At 38.7% G+C, this 25,063-nt stretch overlaps 1 protein-coding gene across 15 annotated transcripts in view; it reads left to right on the top strand.

The window, feature by feature from the left end:
* Positions 1–25,063, top strand: part of celf4 (CUGBP, Elav-like family member 4) — a 99,180-nt gene that overhangs the window by 33,016 nt on the left and 41,101 nt on the right. For all 15 annotated transcript variants that reach the window (XM_056730961.1, XM_056730960.1, XM_056730959.1 and 12 more), the window contains one exon: positions 17,841–17,923. In XM_056730961.1, the coding sequence (XP_056586939.1) occupies positions 17,841–17,923 (83 nt within the window). The remainder of the gene's footprint in view (positions 1–17,840; positions 17,924–25,063) is intronic.

The following is a 25,063-nucleotide window of genomic DNA, read 5'->3' as shown; positions in this document are numbered from 1 at the left end:
CCTGTTGTGCTCCATAAATTAGGCCAGAACGTAACCGCTCTTTAATACCTCAAAGTCTGATAAAACTTGTTTTTTCAGTTGCTCAGACTACACATAGATATGTCTGTGTGCCCCTTGTCTCATAAACCCCTCTCTCATCTAATATCTCTTTCTTTCCTAGCTGTGTTATGATGGGCCTTGTGAACTTTTAAACTGTAAGTAATAACGTTTGACGAAAGCGAATTACTTTCTAAATTGGAAAATATGCAAATACGCTACGCTGCGAAGCGTTCACAGGCTTCCTTAAATTTTATCCTGCAGGATTTATGCCCGACGTAATGGCCTTGTTGTGTTTTCATATATTTAAACAGCGGGTCTTGCAGAGCAAGGGAGGGCTAAACGGGTTCAGCCTTAAAAGTTTTATAAGGTTTAGCTGTAATTTTGTACTTAAACTGCGCCTATGAAAAGCTCAAGGCCACACCCCCTATGCAGCACACACGGCTTTATCTCGCCCCGACTGTGAATCACGATTTTGTTTTAAGAAGCCTTGCAGTGTTGTGACAACAACTCGAGCGAAATTAATAGTTTCTGTTTTCAAACTAGTTGCATCATCTGAATGTTATTGTGGGGTTTGTGAGTGTGTGTGTCTGTGTGAGTGAGTGTTAAATATTTAAAGGGTTTAGGAGCGGTTTGTGCACTGTCTAGGCGAGAGTGAAGAAATGGTGTCGTAGATCCCACAATACAAGAAGAAAAAAACAGAGCTGCCCGTCAGAATGCTTTAGTTTTATCTGGAGAAGATTTTTCCCTGAACAACAGGCTTTAAACTGCATTTCATAAACGTTTTTCTGTCTGGATATTAACCTTTTTAACATGTTCAGTCAGATTTATGGAATATTTTAAAATAAATATTTTATAATATTTGTTATTCTATATTAGGTGGTCAGGGTTTGGCATTTAGTGGTAGGTCTATTACTTCAGCACCTGGCAGCAAAATAACGTTTTTGCAAGCAATGTATAAATATTTCTGTATATTATAGTAGATGTTGTATCAGTTCCTGTTTTATTAATGAATTATTATTCTTCCCTGTTTGCTGCCTTTTGATGCCACATCCCATTCACCAGCATTAGCATGTGCGTGTTCTTGTGGCTCCATCAGCCAATCAGCTTTCAGGATATCATTTCGGCTCTGTTGTAATTAGTCACATGACATTACGGTTCAAGTGAATAAAGATGGCTGCTTGCAGATCCAGGGTTGTATCATGTGCTGGCCAACTGACAGACGCGGAAAAATAACAAACCTTATCAAAAGATTCATTTAATCAGCATTTCTAGATGTATTGTGGCCGTTCCAGTCTAGTATCTGTTGAATTTCAACCAAATCAAACCTCAGGAGTGACATGAAGTCATCCAACAACAATGTGAAAGACTGGCATCGTGACAAGACACATGAAAATGGTTATTGCAACTGTTTTAACTTTTCCTAAATACAATATTACAGTTGTATTGCTTAAAAGCCGATAAAAACTTGTTTTTGAGGTATAAATAAGTACAGAGCATATGTTTTGTTATTTTGAGACATTTTTCCGGTTATATTTTCTGCAAATAAATGCAAATAGAAACATTATTTGTATTTGGAATTTGGCATAAATCTTGTTAATGATAAAACAAAAGTGATCATTTTACCTAAACACAATTTAGAAAAATTTGAAATGGTCTCTTAATAGTTAAATAAAAATGTTAATGAATACCTCTCTTTATGTATTATAGACCAACTTGCTTGTATCATCCCCTTTATGCGAAAGCCTGTTTGGACCCATGATTTCTACTTTGTTTCTCAAAAACATTTGTCACGTTTCCTCTCTGCCAGCAAAATACAAATATACCACCAGCTATTGTCATCGCAATTTAACTTTTAATTATTTTTTTAATTCTTTACACCGAATGCGATCTCAGAATCTGCACAGCATCCATCTTGTTAAAAATACACCAGCGTACCCTTTGTGTGAGCCATTTACATCATTTGAAATTCTTTTTTTCGCATTATGTGAAGCGTTCAATTCGTTACCTATTTGTTAGTCTAATGATGCTGTATTCAAACTCCATTAATTAGCAGAGCGCGGAGAGAAAGACGGGGTAGAGAACTAAAAGGAGACAAAAGCCTAGGTAATAGCTTAGATCATTTTCATTGTATGGACTGATTTAAGCCGGCAACATTTTAATTACTTTTTGGTGTAGACCGGCACAAAGAAAGATGAAAACGTGAGCGAACTATTTACAAAGAAATGAAGGGGCCATGTATCATTAATCAGGGTTAAATTGGGATTTAAGATAGGAGAGCTGTTAGATTTAGCGCTACTACTTAAAACAAAGAAAACTGAAGTTTAAAGCAGATGTATACAGAGATTGTATGGATGCATTTTTTATTTTTTTGAGCAGATAGTCTTGCTAGGTGAAGCTGTATTGGAGTTTAAGACCGTTCCGTCCCAATTTCACTCGTGTTGTTAGTCGCCACGTTTTATTTATTTTTGTGATGGCGGTCTTTTGTTTGTTCAGCTATAAGGAATATATCTTACACATTTTTTTCACAGACACAAACAGCTGTTTGCCTTGTAATGAAGTACAGTATGTTAATATGTGAGTTTCTATGCCTAGGACTAGTGTTGAACAATTGTTAAGATTTAAATTCATCTGTTTTATGGGCTGCACTCTGTAACAGCTACTATTCCACTCACTCAACGTTTCTGTTAAAAAAAGAAAAAGAAAGAAACATCTGTGTGCGTGTGTATGTGTATTCCACCGTGTAGGGACATGTTTTGCTCCACACTATTATTTGATATTTTTATGTTTTCTGTGGGGTTAGGTTTAGTGGTAGGTTTTACGGTTATGTGAATATACAGTATAGTCCTTATGTCTATTGAAAGAACCTGTAAAATGAAAAAGTACGGTGTGTGTGTGGTTGCTAAAATATGGTTTGCATTCATTACATTTCCCCCATCTTATTCTTGACTGAACCGACATTTGTTTTGGTAATATTGAATATTTAAACAGAATAGCTATATTAAGCACAAATCATCTTTTTTCATGACAGAAGCAATAGGGCATTAAAAACTGCTGTTTGCGAGCTGCGTGTCAGAAAAGCCATCCGTCTGTATTTTTATTATTTGGAAGACTAACCACAGAGTACAGCTGTACGGACACAGCTTAAAACAAGATGTTCTCGTGCCTATGCTAATGTACCATATTGTGCAGAGCTGTATTGAGTTTTATCACGCAGGGTTTGATGAGAGATAGGATGTGTGGAGGCTAGTCATTTCCATTGAAGCTGGCGGGCAGGAGGGCATCGTGGGATACGTGAGGTTGGCCGGGTACGATACACTTAATCTGCACCGCGAAGAGCAGACCCAGCAGATCGAGATGGAGATAGGATATCGGCCGACTCCAGCGCATGAAGATTGCAATGTTTATGCATGCCGCATATATGCAGTACTCACATAAGCATGTACATACAGCATTTAAATTACTCGGGAAGTGTAAATAAAATGGCAGATGAGTGTATATGTAGAAGTTTTGCTGTTGCGGTTGATTTTGAGTAGTGATTTCTAATGCAAGTATACTGCTTCTGCTGTAAAAGAGGATGTAGAATAGAGGATAGGATTTCACGACGCTCACGTATCCTAAGAAAAACGCGTAATGATTATGAAACAGCCTCCATTAAACCATTATGAGATTATAATTAGCTTGACGTCAACTGAAACAGTCTATTTGTTATTCATGGAGGACTACAATTTCTTTTATTGAGGCATTGTTAACAAATAAATCCTCATTAGTGATTTTTCCCACTCAGCGTTATTGCATATAAATAGGATTTTAACACAATGATATTTATTGGACTGAAACACTGTTAGGGTTGCAATGATCAAAGATCATCCGGACTACGAGCACATAGCCTTTTCCAAAGAGCTCAGAGCCGTAGTATTGTGCCACAAAGCATCATGGGTAGTTTGCAGACCATGACAGGTTGAAATGGCAAAAAGGTGATCGAGTTCGAAATGAAATTTCTTGTTTGCTGCTTGTCTCTTCAGACTTCCAGTAATGAAATATTCAATGTTATGAAGTTCAGGGTCAGGTCAAAGAGCCCGCTAAATTACCGACAGTGTAGATCTATAAAAAACGATGTGTGACTTAAAATCAGTAGGATCTAATTTCCCAGGTACCTTTTACCTCTCATTTCGTTTCATGATTTAAAAGTGTACAAAGCTTGTAAAATATAAGTGAGCTGTTGCGGGTGAGCTCTCAGCGATTGCAGGCCTAGAAGGTTTGTTTTGGAAATTAGAGGAACATATGAATAAGTTATATCTTTCTTGTCTCTTTTCGTGGGGAGGTGAGGCCAGAGAATCCTGCTGGGACTAAACTCAAGGGTCTTCGGGCTGCGAGTCTGAAAGTTACGGCATGGATTTAAAGCGAGCGGTGAAAGTCTCAGTGGCGATTTAAAGTGCGGAGAGCTCGCTCTCGGAGACAGGAAATCTGTTTTTCAAGCCCAAAATGGCATTAAACCTGCACTGGAAATGATACCATGAAAAGCCTGGATGCTTTAGAAGCCCCCGTGTCAAGATATGTGCGCCATAACGTTTTCTCATGAATTTTAATATGTTTGGGTTTAGTGGGAGGACCTTAATTTGCAAGGAAGCACGAGGGAGTGTGATAAAGACAGACAGGATTGTGTGTGAGTGTGTTATGCAGTAAAAGGGAAAGGGAGGAAGGCAAAACGGTGAACAGGGAAGTCCCTGAGATAGATCTCACCCCGCCGCAGATTGATGGCTCTTGGCTGGTTTCCACGCCGGGCTTTGACCCCTCTGTCCTTTGCAGTAATTTATAGGTGACGTTTTTAAAGATTTAAGCACTATTTTGTGCCATCACGGCCTTGGACCGAGAACGACCTTCTAATGCAGGGTCTGAGTCAGTCCAGAGCTAAAATCGGCCCACCTGCAGTCATGCAGATCTAATAGACGATGTGGTGGTAAACGCAAGCGAGTGTTGTTGCGTACGCTTGCTGTGACTGCTCTCTCGGGCCGGACTGATTAATTAAAAGCCTGTTTGTTTTAGGGATGTGGATTTATTTAAAGTATACAGTGTGTGGATGACATTCAGGCCGGTGAAGCAGCCTGGCCATGGCTTTCAGCTTAGAAACAAAAAGGAATGGGAAGAGGAAGTGTGGGGGACTAGACACCCCGCACAGCTTTTGGCTTTGCCTCCAGTAGACCCAGCTGGGTCTGGTGTTGGCCGGGGCATACGAGAGGCTCTCATGTCTGCAACGGTGGGTCATGATCAGGGGGAGCTTCTCTAGCACATCATCACTCATTTGCAATTTAATGGCCCCAGAGATCACCTCTGCCTCGGCCCGTTCCCAGCATGGCAAAGCTTATTAGCAGAGCGTTTAAATCACAGCACCAAATCTCATATGAATGGCACAAACACTAATCCATGCGTTCCTATTGTAAACGCTTGGTCCATGATGTTAGCCAAAGGGCGGCGCTAGAGAGTTCCAGAGCCGAAACACAATACGCAAAGTTGTTTCAACTTTCAAATATATATCTTTTAAGTCGCTCTTTATAAAAGCATTCGCCAGATGCATAAATGTAAATATTAGCGAAAGGAAAGCCCTTTTTACTAGCGCCATAAACTTTTTCCGTTTACGAAATTGCTATAAGCATAGTCTATGCACTTTTGCTTCCTTGCATTTCTCAGACAGCGTCTTTCAAGACGTGGATGTAAATTTAATTGTAAGCACTATGTTTCTGTTTTCCCTCAAGATCTCCAGTTGATTCAGACATATTTAGGACTGTCTGGAGATAGCAGACTGCATTATTGTTCTCCACGGAGCATTATGGCTTTGTAATGATGTCTCAGGCTTTGATAACGTCAAAACCAAACTCAACTACTTAAAATATGCTGCTTTTAGCGGGCCAATTTTTAAGACATTCTTGTCTATGCAAACCATTCTCCGATAAGGATCGTCACAACGGTATTTGAGTCATCCAACAACTAATAAGTCAATCAGTGAGGTTGACTAGTTCATCTAGATTTTATAGTCTTTGTTTGTACGTTTTTATTAGTGGTGGGCCAACGCCGTTAACGCAGTGAGACTATTATCGCGCGTTAAAAAAAATGTCGCCGTTAATCTATTCTCAAAGTTGGGTTGGCAGCTGGGTCTATACTACGCAAGCTATGATGACTTTCACCTTGATATTTTAGCGCGGATGTATACCAGCTTAACTGCACTGTACGCGGCGAGAACGATATTTTTCAACTCGCGTCATTCGCGGAAGCAGAAGCCGGCTCATCATCTCATAACCAGGGCTTCATTCGCGCGATTCGCGCAGCAAGTAGGTCTATCGCCTCTTTGCATTAACATATAAATCACTCGCGCTTGACACGCCATTCGCGTTTGGTCTGAACACAACATAACGTTACTGTGAAATTACCGCATCAAACGTGACGTGCTAACATGGATGCAGCTATGAAGCCGCCGGGTTTGCTTCAGGGAATATTAATTTTTAAGAAGCTTCCCAATAGAAACATCGACAAGACTAAGGTTGTTTGCACCTTGTGCAATGCGGAATTGGTTTAAAAAAAAACACTTTCTCTCAACAGGTAGTGGTCTAGCTTTAGTTGAAACCAGTAACTTTGTATTGAGATCTAATGTATTATGGCTCCTGTATGACATATCGCTTGTTGCTCCCTCACTCTTTGTAAATCGCTTTGGATAAAAGCGTCTGCTAAATGACTAAATGTAAATGTACTGTAGGAGCTCTTCCAGTCTCAAGTACCACCTAAACGGAAATCATCCCTTAGCTAATGCGGAAGTAAACACAAGTTCATCTTATTGAACATAATTTAATTTTCATCACCAATAATCATAGTAGAACAGCTTTCTCAAGCAGTTTGTGATGCATTTTGGAAACAGGAGATGAGCCCCTGGTCTAATGCGCCACCTGGCTTGAGAAACCCGTTCTCAAAGACTTACTTTTAGTCATTATTTGGGTAGCACACATATTCTGAATGCCTTCGGCAGAATTCAAATGAGCCATTTTAATCTAGATTAATCTAGATTAATTTTGGAATTAATCTAGATTAATCTAGATTAAAAAAATTAATCTATGCCCACCACTAGTTTTTATTTTACATTTTTTGCTGCCAGGATTGCAGTTAGCGCATGCTTTATCTGATCATTTTCACGATGAAACATTTTTATAAAAGATGTATTTAATATCATTAGCCAGAGAACACACATACACTGTGAAATTGTAAAAAATAGGGCACTGTATATTAATTATGTATTTTAATTTTAGCAGTTCATTGAGATGTGTTTTAGCGGAAATGTCAATTACCAAGTAATTCTTTTTTCTTTTTTACAGTGTATACTAATAAAATATATACAGTACCTTAAAGATATTGCTTTATAAATAAAATCATTCAGCAAAATGTGATGTGAATGCAGAAATGTAAATGTTTTACCCACATGCGTTCGGATTGACCTCTCTCGGTGTTGTGTTGCATCACTTGCTGCATTTTAGCATACCATGTTGCTTTTCATGTTTTAAACATTTTTTGTGCGTCTTAAACTTAAATTGTTACTGATAAAATGTTGTATTCTGTTATACACGTCTCTACTTTCTGATTTGAATCTAATGCTCATGTCGCACACGTCTGATCGCGCACATCTATACTACAGTACCTCGCCTGCCCTGCCCAAGGGCATTCAATTCACAAAAAAGACTTTCTGTTTGAAATCGAAGCTTTGCAGTCCTACTTATTCAAGGAGAGGGAGATAACGCGGAAGGTTCTAGCTTGCCGAACGGATAAATATTACGCGTTTTAAAGATTGTGACAATATTTTCCACCATTGGTCTCCTCACCCAGAGAAGCTTAGCTGTCCTCTTTTTAAAAGAGTGAGGAACATGGGTATCAGCATGAAGCAGCCGCAAGGGCCTTCACAGCGAGTGTGTGTGTGCGCAGGATTTTAGGAGTGCAGCCATAATGCTTCGCTTCCTACGGAGAGTCAGGCTGACTTCCTGTCTGGGCCGCGCTCATCTCTCCCGCACACATTGGAAACGATGGCGCGTGTGCGTTTGATAAAATGTTGCCTGTTTACAAATCCTATTATGTGCGTTTCGCGTGTCCTTGGAGTTGATTGCCGGTCCATGTTAGCTTTAGTAAACGTCTTAATTGTGTTAAATGGGTAGAAAAGCTGGCAGATTAGAGACCATTAATGAGCGTTGTGCGAGCAGGCGTATTCCCGGGATGGCACTTTTGTCGGGTTGGCAACGCAGGAGGGAGAGAGTGCGCTAGCGTCACCTTGAAACTCGAAAACACTGTAGAAACAGGTCATTGTGTCTCTGCTGAGAAGAGGTACACATCGCTCTCTCTCTCTCTCTTTCACTCGCTCTCTGCACCCTTTACAATCTCTCTCCCTCTACCTTTCCATCTGAACGGCAGATAAGCTCACAGAGGGAGACTTTAAAAGACTCTCCATTTGTGTATAAATAGCTTAGGATGAATTATTGAGGGGCCCAGGGTTACTAATAATCCCCCAGGACCCATCCGACAATGACACAGAAGATAGAGGGAAAACAATTACACAAGGTTTCTCTTGAGGAGAGCTGGATTGAGGGGCCGAGGGTCGGAGGAGGGGCGTTTTTTATCGGGGGGTGCTTTGGAAGCCCCTTTTGGGCTTCCCGTCTTTGCTAATAAAGCCAATTAAGTCGGCGGTATCAATGGGCCTGCGAGCGGTCCCGGAAAGCGAAAGCGTAATGATTCATGTCCTCCATCCGGAACGTCCCGTCTCTTTTGTCCAGGCAGGCGGGAGGACAGCAGGACACTGACGGAATGAGACAAGGGGACAGCGGGGGAATATTAAGGAGCTGTTTGTGACTGCCGGTGTCAACGCAAGGACGGCACCGATAGGGCGAGAGGTGCAGACGGACATTGCGGGCACCCTGTCGCACACTCGTCCGCTTTCGGCAGGACGTTCTTTAAAGCCTCTGTGTCCCCACGAGGGGCGGATCTTGTTTTTTTGTTTCCTGTTTTGAATCAATGTTGATTTTGTGCTGTTGGCCACTAGTTGGCATAACCAATCCAGTGGGATCTGCAACAGGGCGTGTTGTATTGCTGGAGAAATATGATTTATTCTCTTTAATTCAAAAAAATATTTGTATTGGTGCCAACAGTCTTAAAGGATAGTTAATAAAATGCAGCAGCTCGTAACAATGTCTATTTCTATCGATGCATGAAACAAACTTTTTTTGACATTTGTTTAAATCTAGTATGTGCTCCCCTGATTCCTATCAATGTGCTCCCCTGATTCCTATCAAACATCTTTAATTTTTTTGTTCTTGACACAGTCGCCTTTGGCCTGCTGGCTGGGGGCATTGAAGCGATTCTTTCCGTAAAGCTGCTTTGAAACAGTATGTATTGTGAAAAGCACTATACAAATAAAATAGACCTGACTTGACAAGCTGTCTGTATTAAACACCATCCCGCACGTCTAACAACACCATGGGTATATTGGGTATATTTATGCCCTCTTTTAGTGCAACCTTCAGTTCTTGTATTTCAGAGCTGGCCACACAAGCTTATCCTTGATACTTCTGTGTAGCCCACAGAGCCAGAATGTAATTGATTGTCCATATATGAACACCACATGGCTGAATTTTCTATTAGCTGGCCAAAAGGTGATGAAAATTCAATTCAAAAAGGCTTTGTTGAAAAACATGTGTGTGTAGTAGTAGTAAAGAGAAAGTTGCGTATGTAAACAAGATAATTTCTTCTCTGCAAGATCATTTGCACATCCTGTCCTGTGTAGACAATATCAGAACACGGGTTGTCATTGTTTTTTAAGAAGTGTTGTGTTTTACATGTATGTGCGTGTTTGTGTCATACTGTCTCCTGGTCCGTTGGGAACAGTGTGTGTGGGGGGACTCTGTTCTAATGATGGTTTTCTACACCATTGATTCAGTAGCTCTGGTCCACAGTAAATCCTTCACATACAACACATTAGAGGCGAGGCTTTTTCCTCCGCCAATCGATTTGATAAACTTACTCCATGCTCCTCGCCTTCCTCTTTCTTTTGGTGCCTTTTCTTTCATTTCCCTTGTTTTATTTCACTTACCTTCTATTCTTTTTTTCTGTTCTGTTTTCCCTTCTTTTCTTTCTTTTGTTTCCAATCTTTTCTAACCTTTCTTTACTTTCCCTTCCTTTCTTCAATCCGTTCTTTCTTCCTTTCCTTCAAGCCATTTTTTCTTTCCTTAAATTCCAAGCCATTTCTATCTTTCATCCTTTCTTTCATAATTCCTTCCTTCCATCCTTTCTTTCCTAAGCTCCAAGCCATTTCTATCTTTCTTCCTTTCTTTCATAATTCCTTCCTTCCATCCTTTCTTTCCTAAACTCCAAGCCATTTCTATCTTTCTTCCTTTCTTTCATAATTCCTTCCTTCCATCCTTTCTTTCCTAAACTCCAAGCCATTTCTATCTTTCTTCCTTTCTTTCATAATTCCTTCCTTCCATCCTTTCTTTCCTAAACTCCAAGCCATTTCTATCTTTCTTCCTTTCTTTCATTATTCCTTCCTTCCATCCTTTCTTTCCAAAATTCCAAGCCATTTCTATCTTTCTTTCATTATTCCTTCCTTCCATCCTTTCTTTCTTTCCTAAATTCCAAGCCATTTCTTTCTTTCCTTACTTCCAGCCATTTCTTCCCTCCTTCATTCCTTTCTTCCAGCCATTTCTTCCCTCCTTCATTCCTTTCTTCATTCCTTTCTTCCTTCCTTCCTTTCTTTCTTTCTTTCCAAAATTCCAAGCCATTTCTATCTTTCTTCCTTTCTTTCATAATTCCTTCCTTCCATCCTTTCTTTCCTAAATTCCAAGCCATTTCTATCTTTCTTCCTTTCTTTCATAATTCCTTCCTTCCATCCTTTCTTTCTTTCCTTACTTCCAGCCATTTCTTCCCTCCTTCATTCCTTTCTTCCAGCCATTTCTTCCCTCCTTCATTCCTTTTTTCATTCCTTTCTTCCTTGCTTCCTTCCTTCCATTCATCCATTTCTTTCTTACCCCTTCCTTTCTTCCATCCATTCATCCATCCGTCCTTTCTTTCTTTCCTCCTTTCTTCCTTCCTTCCTTCCATCCTTTCTTTTTTTATTTCCCTCATCCCTTCAATCTTTTCATTCATCCATTTCTTCCTTTCTTTCATTCATCCATCCATCCTTTCTTTCTGTCTTTTCCTCCTTTCTTTCTTTCTTCCTTCCTTCCTTCCATCCATTTCTTCCTTCCTTCCTTCATCCATCCTTTCTTTCTTTTCCTCCTTCCTTCCTTCCATCCATTTCTTTCTTTCTCTCCTTCCTTCCTTCGTTCAATCCATCCATTTCTTTCTTTCTCTCTTTCCCTCCCTCCCCCCTTTTATTTGATTTCATTTTCCAATCTTCCACGTTTTCTTTTTTTCTTCCTTTCGTCATTTTACTTCTTTCAGGTTGTTGCCACGCAGGGAGTTGAGCTGAAATGCATGTCAAGGTTCTTTAATGGCAGCGAGGGATGCGCGGGGACGCAGGTTTAGTATTAGACCCCATTAGAAATGCATCCACCGACCTCCTCAAATATTCTCTCACTACCACTTCATTCCACTGGAATAATATCACTCACAGAGAGGACTCATTAGTCCCAGAAACAGCTCCTGAATATTTAAGACCTATTTTATTGAATAAAAAAAAAAGCTTTACGTGGTTTCGGCACAGTAATTGAAGATCTCTCTCTCTCATATTACTCTCAGCGCTCATATTGCTCTCTTCAAAGTGCATTTTTATTTAATCAGGGGTTTACTGCTTCCAATTAAATATTTTAAGAAGACGTGTTGTTTGTAGGTGAAGACAGGGCGGAGAGACGCAAAGATATCCCGGTGTATTTCAGAAGACCTTGAATAGTCAGACCTTGGAGGGCAGTTTATTTAAATTACCCGAGGCCTGTGGGGATACTTGGGTTAAAAGAGGGAGGGGAATTTTGGAAATTTGTTACCTTTGCTCAATCTTTATAGTGGAAGTGATATGCACTGGTAGAATGACAGGTCAGGCGAATAAAATGACATAAACAAACATGACAGGAATGCGCTCGCACAGACTTTTAAGACAATAGAGCTCTGATCAGCACATATCGATTTGAATAGGATACGCCGACAGTAGTTGGGGGTGTTCCTTGTTTGTGTGTGGGTGTGTGACATTATGTGCTGTCGTTTTTTGTGGACATTACAGTGCAGGAAAATTGCACTTACAAAAGTTTTTTTTGAATGTACTTTTTTAAATGAATTTATTTTGCAGAGGTGATCAATTGTTTTTGTGATCACAGGTTTAACTAATGACAGTAATAAGCGAAAACAAATTAAAATGCACCTATAATTTATTATTCATGTTATGCATTCAAATTATTATAAATGTTGCCTGCACTGTTCCATTGCCCTCTGCTCTGCATCATGCAAAAGAAATAAAACCCCCAAGGCTTTGTTGTTGTTTAAAACCGTAATATGCACATGTATAAGAGTGCAGAAATCATCATCTTTCATTCGGACTTGTATGAATAAATGATCACCCATTTACAAATAAGTTCTGTGGGGAATGTAAATAATTTTTACTTTTTCATACCTAAATACCAATGTCATGTAATGAATATTTCCTACAGATTTCAGAAGGCCAGAAGCCTTATGTAAAAAATATTTTTTACTGGTTTTAAAGCTTCAAATGTGAACTGGGGTCATTATTGAACAAATACAGTATTTGGCGCTATTGATGATTTTAAAGCCTCGCACTTAAAAAATGTGAAGAATCATTATTAATTCCCCTCTATTCAGCTAACGTGGCATCACATTGTCCCTCTCTATAACAGCATTAACATACTTTTGGTTAATCACACATGCAGAGATGTGCAAAGTTCATGCAAGGTGAGCACTCTATTGAAATTCAAGCAAAGTTCAGCAAATCTGCAAAAGTCATTTGCACAGAACCAAGATCTCTAGCTGGTCTGAAACTTTCTTTTGTAGCCTTTCAGCCATTCATATTTCCCTCGGAAATCTGATTTTTGTCACCAAGGCACATTAAATGAAGTCAGATCTTATGATCAGCAGATTCATTTAGGTGTTGTTGATGGAATGACGTCTTGTTTCCTCAAACATGTCACTGCTAAACATCTATTTCATATATGTGACGTTTATAAACTATAGCTTTTAACATGCACACCCAAATCTACTTTTTAAACTACAACAATACGTCAACTCTGTATTTGTAATTTTGTGAACTCAGAAAGGGGAGATACACTTCTCAAAGAGTCACACCTGATACCAGCACATAAAACTGTAGGTATATCATCATAACACTCAAACTGTATTCGTACAGCTTTGTAAAATTGTCCACTGTTACAATATTGTGACCGTTTCTCTATAAATATGTTGTAATTCATCATTCTCACATTTCCGGGTAAGGCAAATGAAGTGACTAATCCAGATTTGATTTCACTAGTTGAAATCTTTGGTGGTAGAGACAGGGTTCGAATTGAGTGGGGGCTGCTGCGGTCCCGGACCCCTCATAAGCCTTAAGGGACCCCTCATAAGGTCTAAGGAATTACATTTGTTTTTCTGTATTCTGCATTGGTTTATATGGATTATTTACATATACTTGATCTACATTATCAAGAGATAAATCATGTTTAAAATGGTCATATGCTTCTGACTGGGTGGTTTGGCAGCAGTGTACAGACAGTCACTATTGACTTTGACTTGTCCTCTCCCTCACTCGTTCCAATAAATTGTTGTAGCCTATTAATATTACAAAAAAAGCAACAGCACTCCATTACAGTAATATAAAGAACAAGAATCAAAGGACAAGAAAATAAAATAAATAAAAAATAAAGGAAAGGAAAATCTGAATTGGTAAGAAAAATGTTATCATATATTTAAAAAATCTTAATGTTATCAATAAATTTAATAAATTTAGCAAAAAGGGAAATCTCAGCAAGACAGACATCAAACAGGCTAAATCTTAAGAAATTTGTTTTTGTGAATAAAAAATGTACAATGCAAAATAGAAAATAACAGTGAGACCGATAGCAATTTTTTAAGGGCTGGTTAGGGGACCCCCAAGAGCTTTGATGCAGTTGAACACTGGGTAGTGACACCGGATTCGTTTTTACTGCTGAGCTGAAGATACTTTTGTAAACTCTTGCAGTCTTGTGCAGACCCTTCGGTCACATTTTGTTTACTCTGAATGATTCCAATCATGTACGTTTTCGATTCATTTCATTCTTTTACTGTCAGTCTTCCTTCTTATTTACTCCAGCAGTCTGTGTATTTGGCAGCGTCCCTTAAGGATGTCTGCAGAAGGAGAGATAAGCCGCACGTGTAGGACACTAGTGGATAATGTTCACAGGAGCCTGGTGATCTCATCTTCTCTCTCTTTCTCCTTTACCCCTTATCCCTCCTTGGAATGAATTTTCTCCTTTAATCACGTTTTTTTTCTTAAGAATCAGCATTTAAATATATTACTGCTGTTAAGCATTGTGGATGTGATATTGAACATTTTTAATGTTTTGTATATGAGAGGGTTAGTTGATAGACATAATATTACCGTATAGCTTTATGTGTTTATATACTCATATTTATACTCAGTATATCAACACTGTCCACATTTGAACATAAACACAAAGAGGTTGCAACACTTGTAAAAAATGATGTGCTCAATAAGTCACAATTTTCTATTACTTCGTTTTATAGGTTATACAAAGTGCAAGTTAAAGGGATAAGTTCACCCAAAAATCATTTACTCACCCTTTTCATTTTAAACCTGTACAGCTTTCTTTCTTCTGCAGAACAAAAAAGAAGATATTTTCAAGAATGTTGGTTATCGAACAACGGCGTAACCCATCCATTCACTTGTGCGTACACAATTCCAATGGCCAAGTCAATGAATACCGCCGTTGTTTGTGTACCAACACGCTTTAAAATATATTTTTTGTGTTCTGCAGAAGGAATAAAGTTATAAAGGTTAGAAATGAAGCTTGTCATAACTTTATGATACTCTGTAGTGGTGTCCAAGGCCTTAGCCATGAATTGTAAGCCTTCCTGACTGTACAGTACATTGCTCTGGGCCCAATTAAAAAAAGTACATGTAAGTCAGAAGACGGACTGACAGACACACATATTGTGTGCTGGTGTGTAAAAGGGCAACTAAAGTTCGACACCTGCTTGACTCGTTATGAAAGTATTTCCCATCATTTTCTGACATGAGCTGTCTTATATTTCTATTATTTTTTTCTTAATAGGTTGTCTTTTATAAACTTAAGTTAAACTGCTTTCAGCCTCTTTCCATTCTTGTTTTATAGAGAGTGATTTTGTTTCCGTCCTCACAACATGACTCGCTTATCATGTGAACTTCTCTAATCTGTTCAGTCTCAGAACGTGCAGCGGTGTGGAGCATCAAAATGTTTTTTTAGAAAGGGACTAACTGTAGTGTAATAAGACTGTCTAGATCACATTTATTTAAATATTGACAATATTATTTATTATTTATTTACTGACTATTTTTTTTTTTATTGACTATAATTATTCGTATTATTTTACTTAATATTGTATTATTATGGTTTATTATATTATCGTTTTAATTGATCTTTTTATTAACTGCAGCATACCGGATCTTACATCAGTGTGATCTGAAATTGTTTTGGATGTCCCGCTGCCTGTATTGCTGCCCGAAATCGTTCCCATGTTTTACCCCTTTAGCTACGGCCTTGCCTATGCCCACTGCTTTAAAATGAGTTTAACAGGAGATCCAATACAGATTCTCTATTCGTATCACAAACAGGTTACCCCTGCTTTTATTTTGAAGGCCCTACATTAATCCAAGCATTCGCTTTCATCTTTCCAGCTCCCTGTGTTTTGTTTCTCTCTCTCCTATCTCTGTCGTCTTTTAAGTGCTGTCGTGACCAGAGAGAAAGGAGCAATATTGCTTTTAGAGGACAAATAAATAGAGGTTCCCATTATCTTTCGGTTCATCTCGTATATTTGCGTGCACACGTGCGCACCGCTCCTCGTCAAGTGGGACAGGCAAGTGTGCACAAGTGTCCCATGAGAGCTCGAGCATATTCTGTAACATGACAGGCCCTCAGAGGAGCGCGCCAAGCTGTCACACTGAGCTCTCCCTAACGCTAATGAGTCAGAGTTAATTAAAAAAGCCAGGCAGGACTGCAGGAGACGCACACATATAGACAAATATACATGCACTCAGTCAACCCGGCCGGGGTTAAACACACATACCGGACAGCGGAGAGGAATTTTGCTGAGTCACGCTCTTCCCTCGAGGGGATGAGTGTGTGTACGGCAGTGTGTGTGTGTCCCTCGTGTGTGTTTAGCATCCCTGTGGCGCAACGGCTTTTATGGGGGGGTAGGAAGAAAGCTACACTGCTTCTATTACAAAAATCTCCACAAGATTTAGTTGCCCTCTTTCGGGGTTCATGCTTCCCTTTCAAAAATGTACACCAGTACACTATGATTAAAATGGTATATTTTGTTAGTGTTGGTTAACTTCTTTAAAAGGATTTGTATTTTTTAAACGATTAGAATCTCACCGCGACGAGGGCTTGTCTGAAAATAAATTAGCATTTTTATTTCATTTGCAAATTAGCGTTATTCATTTTATCAGCATTTGTGGCCACTATTAGCATGCAGGCGGAAATGTCAGCGGCAGATTATCATGTTTACTCAGCATATTAGTATATTAGCATTTTTTTTATATTAATCGAAGATTAGCATAAACATTAGCATCCATTAGCATGCCTTTGCATATTCAAATTTGCTTTACGTACAAATGCGATGCTAATCGTTTCGGCTTTTGTTCGCTGGTTATTCTGCACGGTTTCCCCAAGGGGGATTTTTGGGTAAGTTGGTGGTGAAAAGATTGACGGTTGTGTTTTAGCGAAAATATTTAGCAGGTGGAGATGCAGGACTGTGTGCTTGTTTGTTGGACGTTTTACACAAACGTTGTTGTTTACTTTTTGCTAATTCTTCCTGACACACATTTCTAATTAGATTTTCCAATTTAACGTTTTATGGTTAAAAGTATACAATCCTCTGGTTATCCATATATTATATTGCATTTCTGTCAATAGATGATTAAAATAGAAAATTACACATTGGACCTTTAAATTGTGTCAGTGATGTCTTTTTTATTACAATTATGCAACATTTTGGATTGTAATTGTAGTGTGAAATGTTTTTTTTTTTGTTATTTATTTACCTGACAGTCATTGTTGTCTATCAGTATCTGTGCATTTTCAACCAGGTTGTATTACAAATGCATGGACAAGCAAACACATTTTAAAATCTTGAAGCAAATTATAACCGACAAGGCCTTTTAGCCTAAAATATAAAGAAAGGGGCTATGTTTATCAACAAACACACATTTCCATCCACACACTTTCTCTGGGGGGATTCTTGTATATCGCTGTGGGCATGTGTTTCGTTTGCTCTCAGATTCCCTTCATCTCTTCTGTCATTTAATTCCTGTCTGCTACAAATGTACAGTTTACATTGCATTTGAGCTAGGCATGTTATCAGTCGTATCCATTCCTTGGGAATCAAACTTGTGACTCTTGCTAGGGCCACACAAGTTGAGTAACAAGAATGTGAATGTAATATAAAAAAATGTACGCAACATTCTCTGGTTTGCATAAAATGATATGAAGGTAGAGAACTCCGCTCTTTTCAAACGCACACCTGCTTGTACACAAACCTCTCTGACCTGTCTTTAATGCGTCTCATTCTGTCTTCTTTTCTCCGTACAGGCTGTGCCTTCCTCACATACTGTGCAAGAGAATCAGCGCTAAAAGCTCAGACCGCGCTTCACGAGCAGAAGACGCTACCTGGGGTAGGTCATTGCGGTCAAGCCGCCCCCAAAAATCCCACTCACACACATGCACACGGACACAAACACCCAGTTAACACACCAGAACAACATGCAAGTACAATCATTGCAGGGATGTCAAAAGTACCAGTAAAAAGTCAGTCTTTCTATAGTATCAGACTTTGTTCTTTGGTTCTAGCGTGAACATACTATATCGCTTTTTCTGTCACCTGGAGTATGTCAACAGTCAACATTATACTTCTTGTTCAAATTGTTGATGTGAGTTTATCTGAAGTGAATTGAAACATTTGTAAAATGTTGAATCTAGACTATGCATTAGTCGTTGATTCCTCAATGTTTACTTGGATACCTGATACTGCGGTTAGATTTCTTGATTTAAATCTTTGTTTCATCTTTTGTTGCCTAGTTCTTTCTTTCATTACTGACTGTTTACTTGGCATAGAAAAATGAATAGCAATGTTTTTCGTATTTTCAAAATGCTTAAAGGCAACGTTACATGATTGTTATTTATTTGTTGGTATTCATTTTAATATTTAATAATATTAATACACTTGCTTGGAAAAATTGGTATTGAGAATCATGAAATGGTCAGGGTTTGGTTTAGAGATGTATAGTTACATATATTTATATTATTTACACATTTTCTCTGACTTTTTCCTCTACGTCTTCTCACACTCTTTCTTTTTACCACTTTTTCTCCATCTCTTTCTTTCTTTCTTTCTTTCTTTCTATCTCTCTCTCTGGAAGAGCCTTCTACCCAAGGGCAAGAACTACACAGCACAACATTAGAGCTGCCCTATTTATAGTGTCTTTCAGTGAGTGTGTGCAAAATGTGTATGTGTGGTTGTGTGCATATGTGCGCGAGTGTACCGTATGAATGTCTGCAGGCGTGTGTGTGTATGTGTGCGTATGCCTTTGTCACTCCTCTCTGGGTTCGGTAATAACTTGCTGTGCCTGTCCCACTATAACATTGTTTGGTTGCCGCGTATGTGTGTTTTGAAGTTTCTCCATTAGCTCTCGCTCAGCTCGGTTTGGTGTGTTCTGTTTTAATTACGCCTCCGGGGAGAGTGACAGTTGCCGTGGCGAACGAAATGCCTTTGATGCGAGTGATTATGACATCATAGATGTTGAATGCAGGGGGAGACGATTTGCTGGAGTTTCACTTCTGTTCTTATACAAAAAACAGATACCATCCTATACTGCAAGATATATATGTTCTCACGTTTTAGTGACCAAGTCATCGTGTCAGATATTTTGGTAGCTTTCGTCTGTGATTTAAGAAACGCAGCCAGCTTAATAACTAGATGAGTTTGTTATAAAGGCTTCTATGGGCTGAAATGCAAACCCAGCAGCTTTAAATGAATTCACTTGAAGTCTCCGCCTCTCACAAATCAGCTTCATAAGAATGCTTATTACCCAGTGGATTTTATTGCTCAGTGGTTGCTCGTGCAAAGCTTAGGAGACTTAATAGAGGTCTCAGTGGCGTTGCGCTTCAATATCACCTTTGACTGAAATTTCTAACAATAGAAACAAATTACACGTTTGTCTGTATTTATATTGTCAGAACGTAGCAGGTACTTTTGAGAATATTTTTACTTTTCTGACTACTTCGTGCCTTGGTAAATCTGAGCATAAATTGAGACAATGTTGGGATCTCTAATGAATCTCAACAGGAGACAAATGTGAATTCTTTTTTTGGGGCTTAGTTTTCTTTCTTCAAAAGGATATGAGAGGCAGGAGAGATCAAGTGTATACTTGCTCTCCAGTTATTCTTCAGAGAAATCCTCCTTTGTGGTTTTTCACTCCAGTAGCCATGTTGCTAAAGGGCCAAAATAATAACACTGCACATTTTTGCTGCCTTAAACTTCTAAGTACAATCAAATTGGCGTCACAAGTCTTTTCAGCACCGCAACACATTTTTATAGTGAATAGTAAATGCTTAAGTATACTAAAAAAAGAGAAAAATTGAAGAAATAAATAAGTCTGCCATTGATGCAGGTAGAAATCTCTGTTGAAAATATGAGAAAGTCATTGGAACATTGTATCTGAAGGAGAATCTAGAGCCATCAGCCCCTCTCTTTACCTCTCTCGCTTTTTCTTTCTCCCTGCCCCCGCCCCCCACTCGGCCTTTATGCAGTAATCTCTCTCATTTTTCCACTTCACTTGACAGCTTGATGGTTTTTAGGAAAGTGGTTTTTATGTTGGAAGGTTCTGTCAGGACCACGACGGCATCGCAGGCTCTAGAGCTAAGATAGGACAAGTGTGAAAAAGTGGCACACTCCTGAAACTTCTGAATCACGTCTCAACACTGTTAATGGCGAAGTCAACCAGACACTGCGAATGAGAGTTGAAAATACAACTGGAGGCTGTTACCATAAAGCCACACTCTCTGTGACACTTTCTTCCGGGTTGTGTGAGATCACCTTGCTGAGATTAAAGTCGAGCCAACGTTTATATTGTGTTTATCGAGCATTTATGCCTTATTCACATCACAAATATTGTAGTGCTAGACAGAATGCAGCTTTTATATATGTGTAATTCGTTTTAAGGTGTATTACCTATCGGTGTGATACAGAGAAATAGTGGCAGTTTTATTCACAAGTAGCGCAAGTTTATTGCTGGATTATTATATACAGTGTATTATCATTTATCTTGTTTTTGGTGGGGTTGCTTAAAGAGGTTATATTCTAAACTTTTATATATATTTCTCCTGAAGTCCAGTCATAATGTTGTCAACAAAAACAGTCAGACTTTAGTTCGTATCAACCTTCCTTAACGGGGTAGTTCACCCAAAAATTAACATTTTGTCATCGTTTACTCACAAACCTGGATGACTTTCTTTCCTCTACAGAACACAAAAGAAGACATTTTGGGGAGAATTGGTAACCAAACAACAGTGATACCCATGAATTTCTATTGTACGGACCCACAAAAAACAATGGAAGTCAATGGGTACTGCCGTTGTCCGATCACCAACATTCTCGAAAATATCTTTGCAGAAGCAAGAAAGTCAAACAGGTCTGAAATGATATGAGAGCGAGTAAAGGATGACAGAATTTTGGCTGAACTATAAAAAGCTCAAATTTATGTCATGTCTGAATAGCTTATTGTTAAGGTCTATGTGTTCTTTCATCAGTTTTAACAAGGCTCTGTATTTATATCTGTAATAACGGACAGTATTTTTTAAGACCTTTGAGTTTTTCCCAAATACTACAGGCTAGTTATGAAGTGCTTGTAGTCTATATATATGTAGGTTACAGGGGAGAGAGAGATTTTTTGGGCCGCTTCCAGTGACAGGTTTTAAAGCACAGCCAGTCCAGGCCGGGCTCTCATGGACGCTGCATTTATTAAAATCTCCTCTGGCCGCTCTCGTACTACGGTATGATGCTCAGAGCATTCTATTGATTCTGGCACCGGGCCTCATCATCGAGAGGGTGTATGTACACACCCACGAACAATCTCTCGCTCATGTTTAAAAACAAACGTGCGCACAAATACAAACCAAGCAGCTATTACTCACTGGAATGCACACAAATGCAAAATGTTCACAAATAAGCATTCATGCGTATGAATATTCATGTAGAAATATTTGCCAGAGACTCCAGCAGTAATGCACTTTGTGGCTGCGTTGTTACACAGACCGTATCTGCGTTTTAAATGGAATACTAACACATTGCTTAGTGTATTTGTAACAGCATATACTGTATACTGGTTATTATATCGGGATGTAACAAACAGTGTTAGTAATGTATGTAACTAGTATGCCAGTGGTTCAACACGACAAAGAAGCGTACAGTTATTATCTTGTATTTTCTGTTAAAGTATTTGGAGTAGATGTTGAGAAATGTAGTTTGATAAAATGAAAAATTACTTCAAGCTCATTGCATTGTGGCATACAGCTTTTAAACATTATGCGTATGGCTTAACAATTGGTATTTTACGCATACAAAAATCAGGCATAATTTAAAAAAAATTTGGTATCCCATTGCAAACACGTAATTACAAATGCACTTTACACATATAATGTCCGTTGACCACCGACAACAGATACTTGATGTGGTTGATAGATTTGGATCAATGCATCATTTAGGAACTCATATAAGAGACACACACAGACACATGCTTGCAGCCCCCTCATATGAGTCTGAGCTATGTCTCCTCGAAAAAAGATGAGAATGGAGAATGAATGAACAGGGGATTGATAAACATGATAGGAAAAAGAAAGGGACAGAACAGGAAATGGCAGGCGATGTGATTCTGTACTCTGATTTATGTTCATTAACTTACATTTCACTCTCTCTCTCTCTTTCTCTCTGGCAGTTGTGTGAGACCCAGAAATCCATACCATTGACCAGCCGTGCGACCTACTTTTGTAGCAGGTCTTTCAATAGGTCTGTGGGCTGGTCAATATAGACCTATTCCCCAAGAGTGGTCTGGGAAAGGAGGGGGTGTGAAGCTCTTTACTCGTGATATTACTCTAGCAGTCACAAGTTTAAACACATCTGCTTATTTTTTATTTGTATGTTTTCTACAATTTAATATGATAGTGACCACAAGTAGGAAATAACATTAATGTGAGGATGAGCAAATATTGGTAAACTAGCCTATTTAAAAGTCACCTGTTGTCTTTCTCTCAAGCACCATTGGATGCTTTCCTTTCATTATTCACGAAAAGAAAAAAACGTTAACATTTAAAAATAACTGATTAATTCAATTTTATGCCTAATTTATTTTTGTCTACAAAACTATTTTCAGACATTTATACATTAACCTTTAGATCATGACAAGCATGAATTTAGATGTATCCAAACTAATGACTGGTACCGTTTATTTGTATTTCTTTCTTTTATGTTGGATTTTTCATGGTAATTAAGCACATCCTTATCATTAAAATGCAAAAATAATTACATATTATTTCAATCATAAAGTCTTTTTTCTTAGTGCCTATAAATAATATTGACTTAAAAAACTAAACACTGTATTACAGTAATGAAATTCTGATGACAATCACATTTGAGAACAATAAAAATGTTCCCAATCAAAAGTAAAGCGTTGATGTATTACAGTTATTGACACTAAATGTGCTTAATTGCCATGGAAATATTGTCAAATATGGTCCTGAAAATAAGTTTCATTTTCTGTTCAAAATTCTTATTTTCTCTCCCTTGTCATCTCTACACATTTTCTCGAGATTCACCTTCTGTCTGTCTGTGGTTGACCCGGTTCCTTGAAGAGAGCCTTACCCAGAATCACCTGCGAGATCACAGCCCTTACATAATCACTCTCGGCTCTCAGTGATTAAACCTGAGAGTCGGTTGCTGAGAGAGACGGTTTGACAGATACGCGTCTGTCGTCGTGAAAAATAGATGCTCTTCTCAACTTGTGAAGCTTGTTGCCTCCACTGTGTGGGCTGTACTGATTACAACATTATGCAATACGGAAGAGACTCTATATTATGAATTCAGCGTGAAAATGCTAGTGACAGCAGGGTGGCCCAGGAAAAAAAATTCCTTAGCTGCCGAAGTCGTGCTGACTTCGTCTAAACATGGTGCGGGCCCCCGGAGCGGATGAGACAATAGCTAGGTTGACGCATCCCCTCATAATAGCATCGTCGTGCAGACAGCAGTGGTGTAAAACGATTTGTTGTTTGTTAATACGACTCCGCTGTGGTCGGAGCGTTCCGCTCAAGACGTACCGTATGCCCACTGAATAATAAACTTTGCTGTGAAGGGCATTCATCCGCCGTGATTGGCTTTATTGAAGAACGCCTTTTCACAAATCTAATTCGAGCCTTCGTGGCGCAACAGTTTGGTAGCCACGGCAGTGGACACGAAAACAAACAACAACGGCACGGGAATAACGGCGAATTGGAGGCCGCGACTCGGCTGCCTTTTAATTATTGATGGCCACTTCGGCTCCGCATTGGCCAGTAATTGCATTACAGGTCACTTCTCAATAGCAATCTGTGAAAGTTGTGGTGATGTGTGCTGGAAGACGATCGATGGCCGCTGTCCAGGGTGCTGGATTCAGACACACTTTCTCTCTGTCTTTATCTCTCTCTCTCTCTTGCTCTCTCGCAGTTTTTTCTCTCTTTTTCCCACCTGTATGTTTTTTCCACACTCAGGTCCCCTTCATAGTGGCCTGCATGCTTGAACCTGCAGGGGCCATATAGCAATTGGAAAACTCTCATCTCTTTTCGAGATTCGAAGAATGGAAAAATAGATTTTCAGTGTGTGGGCAGATCGGTCATCACTTGAACAGGTGTTGCATTTGTTTTACCCAAGTGTATTAGAGAAACTTGTTTTTTATTCTTTTCATTTCGAACGTTATACCAAATAAAACCGTAAGCCATTAGAGGCACTACTAGGGTTGTGCAATTAATCGTAAAAGTTTTTCAATATACAAACAAAATAATCAAGGTTTTATTTATTTTTATTATTTAATATTATTTATTTGAATGTATGCATTCATCTATATGAAGTTATGTATTTGTTTATGCATCGTGTTTTATTTGATCTATTTTGTTCAGTTCATTTTTATTTGTTATTAAGTGAATCCAGTCTTCAATTGACAAGTTACTTTTTATTGATTGATAATTGATCTATTCAATTCCTTTGTTTCCAAAGTCAATGAGTAATCGTGGTAAATAATCGTGACCTCAACATTGGCCAAAATAAATCAAATTTCGCATAATCAAGCAGCCCAAGACTTTACACGTTAGCATTAAATTGTGATTCTTATCTTGTTTATTTTTTATTAAACCATTTCAAATTTTGGGTTGTTGTCTACTAAGCTAATTCTGTTCAAATGACATTTAAAGATGACTTTTGTTGGTAAATCCTTATGTAATCAGGTTGATCAATTGGTCATATTAAGTAATAATGGATATAAACAATAAAATATTGACCAAATAGAAACACTTTCATTTATTAGAAACTTGTAGCTTGTGTCTACACTACCTCCCCGAACACACACAAAACCAAACATTTACTTTATTCATCTTGGCTGTGATTTCACCTGGCGTTGTTCCCATGTCTCTCCAGTCCGTTCCTTTCTCATTGCCACTTACATTAACTTCCACGCTTAATTTCTTTCGCCGTCTCTCCGTTTCCCTCTGTCACACATTTGCTGTGTCATCCCGTC

Source organism: Triplophysa dalaica, chromosome 19, assembly GCF_015846415.1.
Source record: "Triplophysa dalaica isolate WHDGS20190420 chromosome 19, ASM1584641v1, whole genome shotgun sequence".
Taxonomy (NCBI): Eukaryota; Metazoa; Chordata; class Actinopteri; order Cypriniformes; family Nemacheilidae; genus Triplophysa; species Triplophysa dalaica.
Note: the sequence above shows the minus strand (reverse complement) of the source record. Positions and strands in the feature narration are given on the sequence as shown.